A 14,159-nucleotide genomic window follows, 5' to 3' on the forward strand; every position below is an offset into this window, starting at 1 on the left:
GCATCCTTGGAGGGGGAATCTGCGGCAGTCATCTGTTTCCTGTGTAAGTACATTCTCCCTGAATAAACTTCACTTTACCTGTACAGAGTCTAGTGACTCTTGATTCCCACACCCATACATGCCTCCACATAGAGCAAACCCCTGACACAATATGCCATATTCCTAGGGCCCCCTCCTGGTACCATTACCATGCCACCTTTCAAGATAAAACTGGGAGCACAGAACTGGCCTCGCACTCATACCCAGGCTAGGAAGGGATCCAGGAGTAAAGGCCTCAGGGCACCTGATTTCCCATGCATGTTCTCCAGGCATGGAGAACAGAGACTGGAAGGAGCTAGAAACAGACATTGTGTGGGCAGATTCTGCGCCACTGAGGGCCTCTATGCTGGTGAGATACCATCCCGGCTGTCCTGTTTGCTGTGTGCTAGGGAGCTTTGCTCCAATGACAAGCGTGCACACTCAGCACTCTCAGGTGTGCACACTCAGCACTCTCAGGTGTGCACACTCACCGCTGTCAGGTCTGCACACTCACCGCTGTCAGGTGTGCACACTCACCACTCTCAGGTGTGCACACTCACCGCTGTCAGGTGTGCACACTCACAGCTGTCAGGTGTGCACACTCAGCACTCTCAGGTGTGCACACTCACCGCTGTCAGGTGTGCACACTCACAGCTGTCAGGTGTGCACACTCAGCACTCTCAGGTGTGCACACTCACCGCTGTCAGGTGTGCACACTCACTGCTGTCAGGTGTGCACACTCACCGCTGTCAGGTGTGCACACTCACCGCTGTCAGGTGTGCACACTCACCACTCTCAGGTGTGCACACTCACCGCTGTCAGGTGTGCACACTCACCGCTGTCAGGTGTGCACACTCAGCACTCTCAGGTGTGCACACTCACCGCTGTCAGGTGTGCACACTCACCGCTGTCAGGTGTGCACACTCACCGCTGTCAGGTGTGCACACTCAGCACTCTCAGGTGTGCACACTCACCGCTGTCAGGTGTGCACACTCACCGCTGTCAGGTGTGTGCACTCAGCACTATCAGGTTTCCCTCTTTGTGATGGCCCCCTCTTACCCTGTCTTACACAATAATCTGCATAGGCCAGGGGTGGATAGCCCAGTTAGGCTGGAGCACAATTCCCTAGGTTCTCAGGGAAGTAGGATGACCCATTCCTAGACTCCCAAGTCTGCCTCAACAGGATGCCACAAAAAGCATGCAGTTGAGAAGATTTTTCTGGGGCTGACCCTTGGTCATGGCCTGAGGGCCAAGTGTGTAGTGCGGGTGAGCCAAATAGGTGTTATTTGAAGGCAGGGCAGCCATTCCAGGAGCAGGAACCACAAGGACCAGGCCAGGAGAGCAGGAATGAAACTAGCTGTTTAGGGGAGTGGAAGCCACTCAATGTTCTGGAGGCCACAGTCCTGAGGCAGCCAGGGGCTGTCTTCTTCACATGAGGAGGACATAGGACAGAGCTTGGCTACTGTCCCTTAGGCTAACTCACAGGATCTGGAGGAAGAAGCAGCCCAGTGAGGAGGTCCTAGACTGTTCCTGAGGCTCCAGGGACCTTGTGTGGGAAGAGATGGGCTCCAGAGTACTCTATGCCCCCTCCCAAATCTGACTTCCCATTTTAGCCCATGCAATGTGACCCCTGCATGATCTATGAAGAAAAGGAATTCTGCTGCTATCCACACAGCCCCATGAAGTCTGAAAACCACTGGCTGAATCCCATCCACTTAATCTCACATACCATGTAGAAGCCGAGACCTAGAGACAGTGTCCCAGCATCCTCCAGTAAGGCGGCAGTTCCCAGCGCCTGACTTTTAGCCCACAGTCTTTTCCCTCAGTGCTGGCTTGAGCTCTTCTGAAAGACGCTTACTCCACTTCTTGGCTGACCCTGGAGAAGGGGTGGGGAGCCCCCCAGCTTGGAACAATTCCACCTCCCCACACCTGCTTCCCATTTTTGCAGTGATGGGGCAATCCAGCACGAGTTTCTTTTTCTCAGGCCAAGGAATTTCTATCAAATCAACAGATGCAAACGTGCAGTGTGAGTGCATGCCTGCAATCCCAGCACCCTAGAGATAGAATCCGAAGGATCAGGAGTTCAGGGCTAGTCCCACATACATAGCAAGTTCAAGTCCAGGCTGAGCTCCAGGAGATCCTGTCTCAGCAAAAAGTGAAGCCAGATGATCAGTTATAAAAAGCTGGGAGAAGCAATCTGACTGACGTGAACTCCAAGAGCAAAAGTAGCCCAGTGTTTTCAGTCACCTCAGCAAGGGGCTATGGTTGAGATGGGAAGCAGGAGGAGGGTAATCTATCAGAGAGAAGTCTTTCCCTTTACCTCAGAAACACTGCTACTTGTACAAAGGAGACAGGGCTGGTCCAGGATGTTTAGGTTTACATTAAGATAGTCAGCATTTTTCCCCCCAGCAAGAAACACTTTCGAGTTTCTGGAGGAGGAAAACAAATAAATAAAAACGACTGGAACCTTCTGTGGGGTTCAGAGGAGCAATGCTGGCTCCAGCTGTCTTCCTAGAGGGGTTGGGAGTGCTTTTATCACACACCCAGTCCAGCACAGGGAGCTGTGATGGCCACTCCCGCCCCCAGCATCCCAGCTACTTCCTTCCTACATTCATACAGCTTGGCCCTGCAAGCTGTGTCCTTCTCCTCATCCAGCAGATAGCCTCTAAAGTCACTTGTACACTTACCTCCACCTGGATGCAACAGGGGCCAGAATAAGACAGAAATAAGAGGATGTAGCCAGGCTACAGTATGAGAAGCCCTGATGTCATGTGACCCCCACATCCCCTCAACAGGATGGAGGGCTGTCTGACCAGAAGTCTGAGAGCAGTGGTTTATCCAACAGGAATACCTTGTAGGACATGGGGGCTCAGGTCTGTGCTACAGGCCTCACACACCGCCCACAGCCCAGTCTTGCCCAGTGCCTCTTCACTAGTTTAAAACCAGACTAGCTTTCTTTAAAAACTGCTCTAACTTTGCACATTAGGACAATGGTAAGTAGATGATTGACACATAGGGGACCTTGGCTACCATGCTGGGCGCTTTACAAAGCTCATGTCCTTTGGGCTCAGAAATAAACATGGTTATTGGCTCCACCTTACAGCAGAGGTTCAGAGAAGCTAAGTTACTTGTCCGAAGTCACACAGTAATCAACTCAGGCAGGATGTCCAAAGCCAGGCAGGTTGAGTGTCCGTGCTTCCTAAGGCTGGGGAACAGGTCATCCATATTGGAGCTGCACAAGGGCGGGGCTGCACAGGGCAGGTACACATGTGATCTCTGTGAAATGAACCATCACCAACATCTCTGGTATTCATGGCCACACTGAAGCTAGTGATTCACACTTTTCCTGGGTCGAATTCCACAGACATCTGACCTTGTATGCTGTTTCCATTGGGAGGACTAGTAATTACCTCAAACAGAATCAACCAAGCTGACATGAGTCCTGCAGTCCATCCCACCACACACCTTTCTGGCCCTCGTCATCTTCGCCTAAGTCACAAGGCAGAGCCACACAGTGCCAGTGAAATGCTTTCCCTGACCTCTGATGTTGAATCCACTGGGACTTCCTGTTGGCTATTGCAAAATGTATTCTGAGTTCAGTCACCAGCATCCAGCCAGGCCACATAGGGCCTCCCTTCTGAAACACCCTGCCCTTCTTCCTTCTAAGTCTCTACTTGCAACCAGGAAGGATTTTTATTAAAATGTCAATCAAAACATTTTAGTCCCTAGTAAAAATGTAGCCCATCTTCCCAGTTAATTGGCACAAAATCCACCCACTTCCAGAGTCCCAAAGCAATCTGTGACTGCTTCCTGTCTCCCTCTTGAACTCACCTCCTTCCCTTTCCCATACTATGATTCTCTAAACACAGTGCCCTGTCCCCAAATTCATCTACTGTGTATCCCTTCTGTTAGCACAGAGTTCTCCAGACCTCTACAAGACACTTCCTCCTCCCTGACGTTCCTTCCCTCATTTGCTCCCCTTAAATCAGGGAAGACCACTGACACCCCCTTCACCATGAGTTTGTGGGGGAGTTCCCATACTTGACCTTGTTCTGCAGGGACACAGACACCCTGCAGGGGAGGCTCACCCAGGTCTGCGCCAAAGCTTAGACGAAAAGGCTGCCCATATACATTCTGGCTTTCCTCCAGCAACCACCACTAGACATGAGCCAGGAAGCTTCCAGATGGTTCCAGCTTCTGGCCATCAGTCATCTCCAGTTTCACATCTTCCAGATGAGACTCCAGACACGTTGGGGCAGATACTGGCTATCCTTGATTTGGTTCTTGACCCATGGAACTCATAGGCAGAGAATGGTGGCATTTTAAACCACTTGGTGTGGCTCTCATTCAGCAATGTGATCAGAACACCCCCCCACCCTTGGCTGTTCTGCTTCTATTACTATTGTTTTTGGTGGATTTGACCTGACTGAAACTACTTTGCTGAGCTATATATTCACATGTTGCTGTCTGTGTTTCTACTATGTGAACCCAGAAGGGTGAGCTCAGTACTGATTTTCATTCCTGCTTTTGTCTTCAGAAACTCAGAACAACTTTTGTTCGTACACAAATGCTTGAACACTGGGCAGCAAGTTAAACAGCATCTCCTCTTCCATGGTTTCATGTTTCCATCCTGGCCAACCCAGGTCCCTGAAGGCTATCCATCTAATTATCCTTTGCCCCTGGCACCTGTCCAGCAAGAGATCCAGCAAGGGCTCTTTCCAGGTGGGAGATCCTCTGTTCACTTGTTCTACAACTCTTTTTAGGCAGCGTGTCAGTAACAGTGACAAGTAAAAGGGCTCAAGGTACAGACAATGGGCAAGGGTACAATGTGAGAAGATGGGTAAGTAGAGTCCTATTCTATGTTCCTTGAGAGCTGGGTGCCCTGGGGAAGCAATGGGACTTTGGAAAGACAGGGCTGTCACATGGGATAGGACAAAGTCCCAAGGGAGATGCCTGAGCAAGCCAGCAAACTCTTGGGAGGAGGTGCTCCTTTTGGCACACCCCTGCCCACCTGATCTAGCCCTACAGGGACCCCTTCCTGAATCTGGTCTGCCTTCCAGATCTGCTGCTCTCCTGGGTGTGTGTGGGACAGGGGGACACAGGGGCAGGGGTGCTCAGCAGGCACAGGCTCAAGACTCGAAGTGACAAAAACCACATGTTGTATCTGGCTCAAGCTATGCTTCTTACTGTCATTTGTGACCTTGAGTAGGTCATTTCCCTGGGTCTAGGTTTCTTCATTTGTAAGAGTTGGTGCTAATGGCTTCTATCCAACTAGGTTCTAGAGTTTAGGTAAAGGCTGACAATGGCATCTACCTGTGGATGTTGTGGTGGACCTGTGAAAGAACACAACTGCAGCACGGGCCGCTTCTCATGTACAGAGAAATGCACCCTTCATCTTGCCCAGGTTGAACTGTCTCTGAGTACAAGGTGAGGCACAGAGTAGGTGCTCAATGTATATTCGCTGATATAGCACCATCTGGTTAATCAATCAGCTTGTCTGCTGGATGTGGCTACAGATGACTTCTCTTCGATGGGATCAAAGTGCTTGGGGCCAGTCCAAAATTCCAGCTGGGAGCAGTCAGTCAAGGTAAAGATGGAGGTTGAAGACATCTGGCTAAGTGAACGGATGGCTTCAGAAAAAGAGAGCTTTTCTTTGTGGGCATGGGGGAAAATGACCTGCTGCTGGTTTTAATTTAAGATGAAAAAAAAATCTTATTCTATTAGCCTAAATATTGCTCAGCTGGCCGATCGCAATGAGTTTGGAATAATATTTTTCAAACAGAACTGCTATTTCAAGTAATTACATAGCTAAAGGCAGCCATTTCAGGCTGAGTAAGAGCTCATCCTGGTTTCAATTCCCTCTGGTGTCATTTTCTGTTATATTTGAGAAATTCCTCAATAAAGATGTCAAATAGAGAGAGGCCTTCACTCTCCAGAGCACAGACTTGGCCCCCGTCCAGGACCTGGTCACAGACAAGCATACCCACAAGAAAATAGGCTCGCCTGCTCAAAAGAAACTGAACCCTGCCGACGGGAAACGGACCTCAGCCTCCGCCTCTCTCCCAGCCAACTCAGGGTGCTTTTCAAACCTCCCTGTTACTCTTTAAGATGGTCAGGGCTTGCCTCTGCTACCATCCCCAGGAATCCAGTGGGGCCCAGAGAAGAAGGCTACCAGGGAAGAAGGCTTTCTACCAGGACTTCTACAGTCAAAACAACATCTAAGCCCGACACTTCTAAGCGTGTGACAGGGTATGGCTCTGTGTCTGAGTAGAGGTGTGGGACCACATGCAGCATTGTGGACAGACAACCCTCCATGAACTTAGCCAACACCTCACAGCCACCCAGCCAGCCTTGGGGGTAAAACTGTGCTGGAAACTTTGGCATACAGCAGGAAGTTCTATGAACAAGTACCGGAGTATGAGAGCATGACAGCAGGTAGGGGAATTCACTTCTCCAAGAGGGAAGCTCAGGGCAGCCCCCTCTGATGCCATACTGAGGGGTGAGTACAGGGGTACATGATTACCTGCAACATGTTCCCTCCCCCCAAAGCCCTGTTCCAGGCCATTCCCTGGGCATTTGTGACATGTGACCTTAACATGTCCTGTCTAAATGGCCTCAACCTTTGATTATGAGAACAAATGACACTTGTATCTGAGCCACAGCCATCGGGCTGCTGCTTTGGGACACATGTCAAAACCCCAACAAGTTATGGTCCTCACACTGGATGGAGGAGGGGACAGAAAAGAGACAGAGAAGTAGGCTGCACACATGTTTGTACTATCTGGCACAAAGTGCAAGGAGTCCTAGAATTCAGAAGTCATATCCAACCTACAGGTCACCAGGAGAGCACTTGTGTCAAGGGAAGGAGAGCTCCACCCACCATCGCCGTGGGATTATAGTTGTGTTGGATGCAGGCCTTCCTTGCAATCCTGCCTTTGAGGCAGGGCAATAGTCACCAAGTTAGAGTGAGAGGAAAATGGAGATGGGAGTCTCATGTAGCACAGGCTAGCCTTGTGAACCTTTTGCATTTGCCTCCCTTTTGCTAGGATCCCAGGTGTGCACCAGGCTTCCTGGCGGGAAACACTTATTTTGAAGTGCAGACAATCCCTTCTGGGATGGCAACAGGACAGCACTTCAGTGGGGAGAAATCAAATGTGGCCCTGAGTCAGAGGTGGGCTACCAACTTGAAAACTCTGCCAGGTGAGGAGGGTCCAAGGAGCTGGCCCCAGGCAGAGTGGGGTCATGAGAGCCTTCACTGAACTCTTCCATGTCCCAGCTCTGCTCGTTTCTCAGTTATAGTTTACCACAGTCCTCACTACATCCCAAGCATCAACTCCCCCTCCCCCTGCTCTGTGTGTGTGTATGTGTGTGCACATACACATATATATGTGTGAGCATATGTATGCACACACATATATAGTACATGTGCCAGAGAAGGCGGAAAGCCAACCTTTGGTGTCATTTCTGAGGTACTGGCCTGGCACTTACCAAGTAAGCTAGATTGGATGGCCAATAAGCCCCAGGGGTATTCCTACCTCTGCCTCCCAGCACTAGAATGACAAGTGTATACTCCTTTGCCTCTGCTTAGATTTTAAGTGTAGGTTCTGAGGCTCAAATTCAGGTCCCTGTGCTTATAAAGTAAGTACTTTAACAAATGAGCTGTCTCCCCAACTCCCAGGCATCTGTTCTTAATGTGCTTCATGGATATAAGGCTAAGGCTCTAAAAGTTCAGCCAACAAGTCTGGGGCCACACTGTGGGTCTGGGCTGGACCCGGCTGCTACCATGGCCTGACTTCTCTAAGTTGAAGTTTTCTCTTGAGAAGGAAAAGAATCAAAAGGCGGGGGGTTGGGGGTGGGGGTGGGAGACTAAACAAAAGAAGTCTAATAGGAAATGTCTGCCCTCAGCTGCCACAGGATCTGTGCTCGGGGTATGTCCGGGGAGGGCAGACAGGGGTCTTGCCTAGGTTTTTCATATTTATCAGTATAAAAAGAATCCATAGTGAAAACAGTGTTATTGAAACAAAGACGTGTGTAGACTTCACGATCAGGCTGGAGGCTGGAGAGGCTGGGGTTAGGGGTGCATGCCCTAGCAGGAGTAAGGGTGGCCCTTCGAAGAAAAGGACACACAGCCCATCCAGGGAGTCCAGGGTGTCATACACAATTCAGGAGCATAGATCATGGTCCCTTGAGGTGTTGGGGACCTCAAAGCAACTTATAGGGTACATTTCCACTGGCAGCTGACCCATGCTATGCCATTTCTAGTATCAGACATTCTGCTAACTACATCTATGATTTCACAGAACCCTCACCTGACTCCTTTAAGACAGGAGCTACACACTTCATGTTGTAGATAGGAAACGGAGGCACAGAGAATCAAAGAGAATGGCTAAAGACTAAACAGCTCAGAATGGGAGAGCTAAGATATCCAAGTCTGTTCCCTTGGCCAGAGTGACACTGTGGCTTCTAACAGGATACCCCTGGGGACATTGGTGTGCTGAGACTTCACTGACTACTCAATTTCTGTACATACTCCAGGTGAGGAGTAAGTGACAACACTTCACCTGGGTGTGGCACTTTAAAAGCTGTGTGGTCTCTAATCAAAGGCCCTGCCAGGCTCTGCAATCCCTAAGCCCAGACTCAAGGAGCTGCCTGCAGCCCTACACTCACTGTTCCCAGACCTACAAACTTCCCCCCTCTGAGAGCCCGCTGAGAGCTTCCTCTTTGAAGCTCTGGCAATCCTGCTTCTATCCCCATACTCACCCAGCCAGGGGTAGCTTTTCATAGGCCCTTCTGGTCTTTACTAACTCTTGTCCAGACCTCTGTTTTGGCACTTATTTGGGGTGTAATTACATGTTCACAGATCTGTTTCCCATAATGAACTCATCTGAGCCCCAACAGGCATTAAATGAAACCAGACAGCAGCTCTCAGACTGACACATCACTAGGAAAGGGAGGCCCAAGCGCTTGGGGTATTGAACCCCTCTACCTCGTGCTGACAAGCCAGCTGGCATCATGACAGTCTGCTCAGCCCTTGCAGAAATTCTTGCATGCAAGGCTAGAAAATCCTGGTGATCTTTTAGCCCTCCCAATCCATCTGTGGCAATGATTCTGGAGGACCACTTAGGGAAACAGGGAAGAAAATATTTTCTGCCCAGACTCCCTCTGGATTTTGACGGCAAAGACAGAAAGATGGCCAAGTCACTAGAGCATCAATAATTCCAGCCGGCTAGTTGACCATTTAGTCTGTACTCAGTGCAGGCCCCTCAGCTTTATGTTGTCATTTCATTATTAAACTCAGCCTGGTGACATGGTGGCACACTGACCTGGAGAAGACAAATCTCAGAGATCATGACAACACTAACAGCTGTGACAGCCTTCTTTCCTTGACAAGAGACAGAGACCCCGACAGGCCTATGACCTGTTCACAACCATGCTCCTGTCAATTACCCACGTGCCCTCCTGGATCCTGTGGCTATGCTTCTTCAGCTGATGGCAGAAGAGGGCTGGGAACCCAGCAGGTCTATTCCAAGAGCACCATGTGGTCTACTAGTTGCTGTCCCTTGGGTTATAGGCTGTGAACTTCCTCCAAGGTCCCCCAAAAGATTCTGAAGCCTTATCTCCAGAGCTATGAATGTGGCCTCTGGAGGAATAATGGTCATTGTAATTATATCAGTCATTTTTCTGGTTTCTGAGCTCTCCAGAAATTTAGGGGAGGGAGCTGGAAGAGGTACAATTATGGTGGGGGTTGTGACAACAGAAGTTTGAGGAAACAACTGGTCATACTGCATCCACAGCTGGCAGAGGCACCTCCCCCATTAGCTCATGTTCTCCTTTTTATGCAGTCTGGGACTCCATCCCAAGGAATGGTGGCCCCTACATTTAGTGTGGGTTGTCTCACCTCAATGCACATAATCTAGAATATCCCTGGAAGACACACACACTCAGGGGTGTTTCCATGGTGAATCTGATCTGGCCAGGATGACAATTTTAACCATCACAGCATATGATAAGGATAAGATGGTTGACCACAATGGGCCCTCATCCTATATAATTGATGTCCTTATGAGGAAGGGAATCTGGACACTGAGAATGTCTATGGAGCTAAGACAGTGTGAAGACATGGGGGACACTGTTTATGAGCTTAAGAATTCTTGAGTGGCCACAGGCTAGGAGAAAGGACTTGGAAAGAACTTCACCCACAGCCCTCAGATAGAAACTGCCCTGCCTCATTTTGGATTTCTAACATTTAGAGGTCTGAGAGAATCAATGTCTATCACATAAGCCACCCAGTTCATCTCTTTGCCATGGTAACCTCAAGAAGCTTGTACAGGCCTTTAGCAACGTTTTGGCTGATGGAATGACTAGATAGAAACAGAGGCCATGTGAAAATGCCTGATGTGTGCCTGATGTTAAAGGGACCCCAGAGGTGGACAGAGGATCACCAGCAGAACTTGCCATTTCCCCCTCCCTATTCTTCTACATTTTCTCAGCTTTATTCACCAAAAATAATCATGCATATAAACTTCACACAATTGTCTTAAGATAGCTTTGAATTGCAGACAGTTGGAGCTTTGCAAGACTGGGCTGGATTGTATCCCCTCAAGTCCCATGCTGAAGAACTCTAACTATTGTTACCTGTAAATGTGATTCTATTTGCAGAGGTAATTACTTTTAAAACTGGAGCCCTTGGGGGTGGACTTATTCCAATATGACAGATGTCGTGTGTGTGTGTGTGTGTGTGTGTGTGTGTGTGTTTGTCTGTCTGTCTGTTTGTGGGCATGTGTGCCACAGCACATGTGTGGAGGTCAGAGAACAACTTGCAGGAGTCAGTTCTCTCCTTCTACCACATGACTCTTGAGCACTGAACTCCTGTTGTCAGGCTTGGTGCCTTTATGCACTGTAGTAGTTATAAAGAGAATGTCCCCCACAGGCTCATGTTGAACACTTGGTTCCCCACTTGGTGGTGCTGTTTGGGGGGTTATGGGAGGTGCAGCCTCACTTTAGGCAGACTTGGAGAGTTTATGACCTCGTTCTACTTCCAGTTTATTCTTTCTGCTTGGTGTTTACAGTTGAAGATGTGATTTCTCAGCTTCCTGTTCCTATCTCCATGCTTCAATGCCTGCCACTCACTGCCATACCTCCCCACTATGATGCACTTTTACTCATCTGGAACCATAAGCTAAAACAAACTCTTCCGTAAGTTGCCTTGGTTATGGTGTTTTATCACAGCAACAAGAAAGTACTGAATATACCCACTGAGCCACCTCACTGCACAGGTATCCTTAGAAGACATGATTAGACCCAGAGAGATACCACTGGACATATGCATGCACTAAGGACATGTGCTGACATATGCAAGAAGGCATTTGTGCCTGATCTCAGGCCTCCAGCCTCCAGAACATCAAGGAAGAAAGTCTGCCATTGAAGTCACATGGTTTGCAGTATTCTGTTATAGCAACTTGACAAACTATAAGGAGCCAAAGGAATGTGCTTATTTGCACAGCCTCCAACTCTGCCTGCTAGAACTGAGACACAGGAAGGCTGTGATCAGAGGTGAGGCTCATCCTCACTACTCACCCAGGCAGTTGTGTCCATCATGAGCCAGCATGAAGCCATCAAAGCAGGTACACCTGTAGTTCCCAGGGATGTTGATGCAGTCATGGACGCAGCCTCCATTGTAGTAGTCATTCTCACACTCGTCGATGTCTGCAGAGGCAGAGACATGAGAAGTATCAGAACAAGTGACTTGGGTTCCCACTTCTACCACTGCAAACCACTATGATATGGCTTATTAGGGAGATGTGACAGCTTTAATTGTTAACTTGACAAACCTGGAATCACATGGAAGAGTTTCAATGAGGGACTGAGTTCTCTTGTAGGCATGTCTGTGGGGCATTGTCTTGAGGAACTTAATTGATATGAGAAGGCCCAGCCCACTGTGGGCGACATCATTCCCTAGGCAGGTGCTTCTGAGCTGGACAAGAGTGGAGAAATCAAGCAGAGAGTATGTGCAAGCAAGCAAGCATTGTGCACCCATTTCTCCCTGCTTTTGTCTGTGGGTGTGATGTGACCAGCAGCTTGACGTTTCTGCTGTGACTTCCCTATGATGATAAACTACAGCCTGGAGTTGTAAGCAGGAATAACCCCCTTTCCCTTCTAGTTGTTTTCTGTCAGGGTATTATTTTTTGTAACAATCACAACACCAGAAATGAAATTAGAACAGGGGATAGATAACTCAGCAGATACTCAATAACATTTATTGGGAAGGAATGAAGAGGCATTTGAAAAAATCTTGACTCAGCAGCAAGACTGAACACCAGTTTTCAGAAAAGAGTCAACATTGTGGTGTGTGTGTGTGTGTGTGTGTGTGTGTGTGTGTGTGTGTGTGTGTGTGTGCGCGCGCGTGCGTTTTGGGGGGCGGTTCCCAACTCCTGCCACAGTGAAGCAGGTAAGTGTCAAGCCTGGCTCTGGCTCCTTCCAAAGCCTGCCAACACTGCCAACATATGGGTGCTTCTACAGCCATAGAAACTGGCTCCTTTGAAATGGGCATACCCAGTAAAATAAACTGTGCACATCACCAAAAAGTGTCATCTCTGGGATGAAAGAATGTCCACTGCTCCCCACCCCTCCCCACCCCCAAGCTGCCTCCCTATGGGCTGAGGTCTGGCCTTCAGCTGCTCTAGCTTCCTTGTTATAACAAAGACTTCTGTCTCATAAACAATGGTCAATAGCTTTAGTAAAGGTCATTCTGCTGTTTTAAGTCCTTTTTTTTTTCAACATTTCCCAGCAGGCTATCAGTTCTGGGGTTTCAGAAAGAAGAATAAGAACATGTCTAGCTAACATTCAATGAGCTGCTTCTATGCCCAAAGGGGTTGGCCACACTGTATGCCATTATCTTTAAAGTTTTCACAGGCACAATGGTAGATAGTTTTATGTCAACTCAACAAAAGCTGAGGTCATCTGAGAGGAGGGGACCACAATTAAGAAAATGCCTCCATAATATCTAGCTGTAAGTCATTTTCTTAATTAGTGATTGGCCCAATCACTAATTCAGCCCACCCTGGGCTGGTGGTCCTGGGCTCTATAAGAAAGTGGGTTGAACAACCCATAAAGAACAATCCATTAAGCAGCTCTCTTCCATAACCTCTGCATCAGCCCCTGTCTCCAATTTCCCATCCTGTTTGAGTTCCTATCCTGACTTGCTTGTCACAGCAATAGTAACCCTAATGAAGATAGAGACTCAGGCCCAGTTGTCTGCTTGCACAGGACACTGAAGTAATCTTGCACTAGGAGGCTAAAACCTTGCCAAAGGTCACACACCTAGAAGGGATGCAAGTGACACCTGATTCTGGCTTCATAGGGAATCTAAGCCCAGCCTTGACCTCTCAAGGATGGCTTCCAGAATGACCCTACCAGCTGTGGTCTGGAGCCCTGGTGCTTCTGCTAGGTCCCTGGGATCAATGCCTCCCATTTCACACTGAGCCCAGCCTTCAGGGACTCTAAGATGGCCTTTGTAGAGTGGGAGCATGTTATAGCTAAACTGAAAGCAATTCTCAGGATACAGGAGAAACATGACTGAGACAGAAGAAACATTTCTTCCCTTATCTGCCAGGCATGGGAGTTTGAGGTGAAGTTCTAGCAGAAGATGGGAAGAGCCTGACCAAAAGCCTGGAGTGTGGCAGGGAAACCCTAGAGACCCATGCTCTCACCAGCAGGAGTGCAACAGACCTATAGCATATCCATTTGATGCTTAGTATAGGGATACTAATTTAGAAATCCAGGGCCTCGCTTCTCCACTCCTGATTCTTCTAGGAAGTGATTAAGCATAGCACAGACACCCCAAAGAGCAAAGGCAATGGCCTGAGCATATTGCACAAGCCCATTCTCCTACCCAGCCAGTCAGCCAGAAGGAGGGAAGGACAAAGTAGGGGTTCCCAAAGGTTTCAGAGTCAAGATCCGCTGCCTCAGTGTGTGCAGCCACCACCTTTGCCAGTTGGGGAGCAGAAATGAGTCTGTAGCATGTCTAAATCATCCTTAAATATACCTAGTAGTCTAGATGATATTAAAGCAAAATGTAAGACTTAAGGTTTATAGAAAAGGAGTAGGGTGTTACAGCTACTGAGGGATACCCATTGCCTTCA

General features: G+C 48.7%; 1 protein-coding gene across 1 annotated transcript in view; it reads right to left on the reverse strand.

Annotated features, from left to right (window-relative positions):
- The window catches only part of Scube1 (signal peptide, CUB domain and EGF like domain containing 1), a 120,254-nt gene that overhangs the window by 87,163 nt on the left and 18,932 nt on the right, over window positions 1-14,159 (reverse strand). The window contains exon 3 of the mRNA XM_051189516.1: window positions 11,596-11,724. Coding sequence (XP_051045473.1) covers window positions 11,596-11,724 — 129 coding nt within the window. The remainder of the gene's footprint in view (window positions 1-11,595; window positions 11,725-14,159) is intronic.

This window comes from Phodopus roborovskii, unplaced genomic scaffold, assembly GCF_943737965.1.
Source record: "Phodopus roborovskii unplaced genomic scaffold, PHOROB, whole genome shotgun sequence".
Taxonomy (NCBI): domain Eukaryota; kingdom Metazoa; phylum Chordata; class Mammalia; order Rodentia; family Cricetidae; genus Phodopus; species Phodopus roborovskii.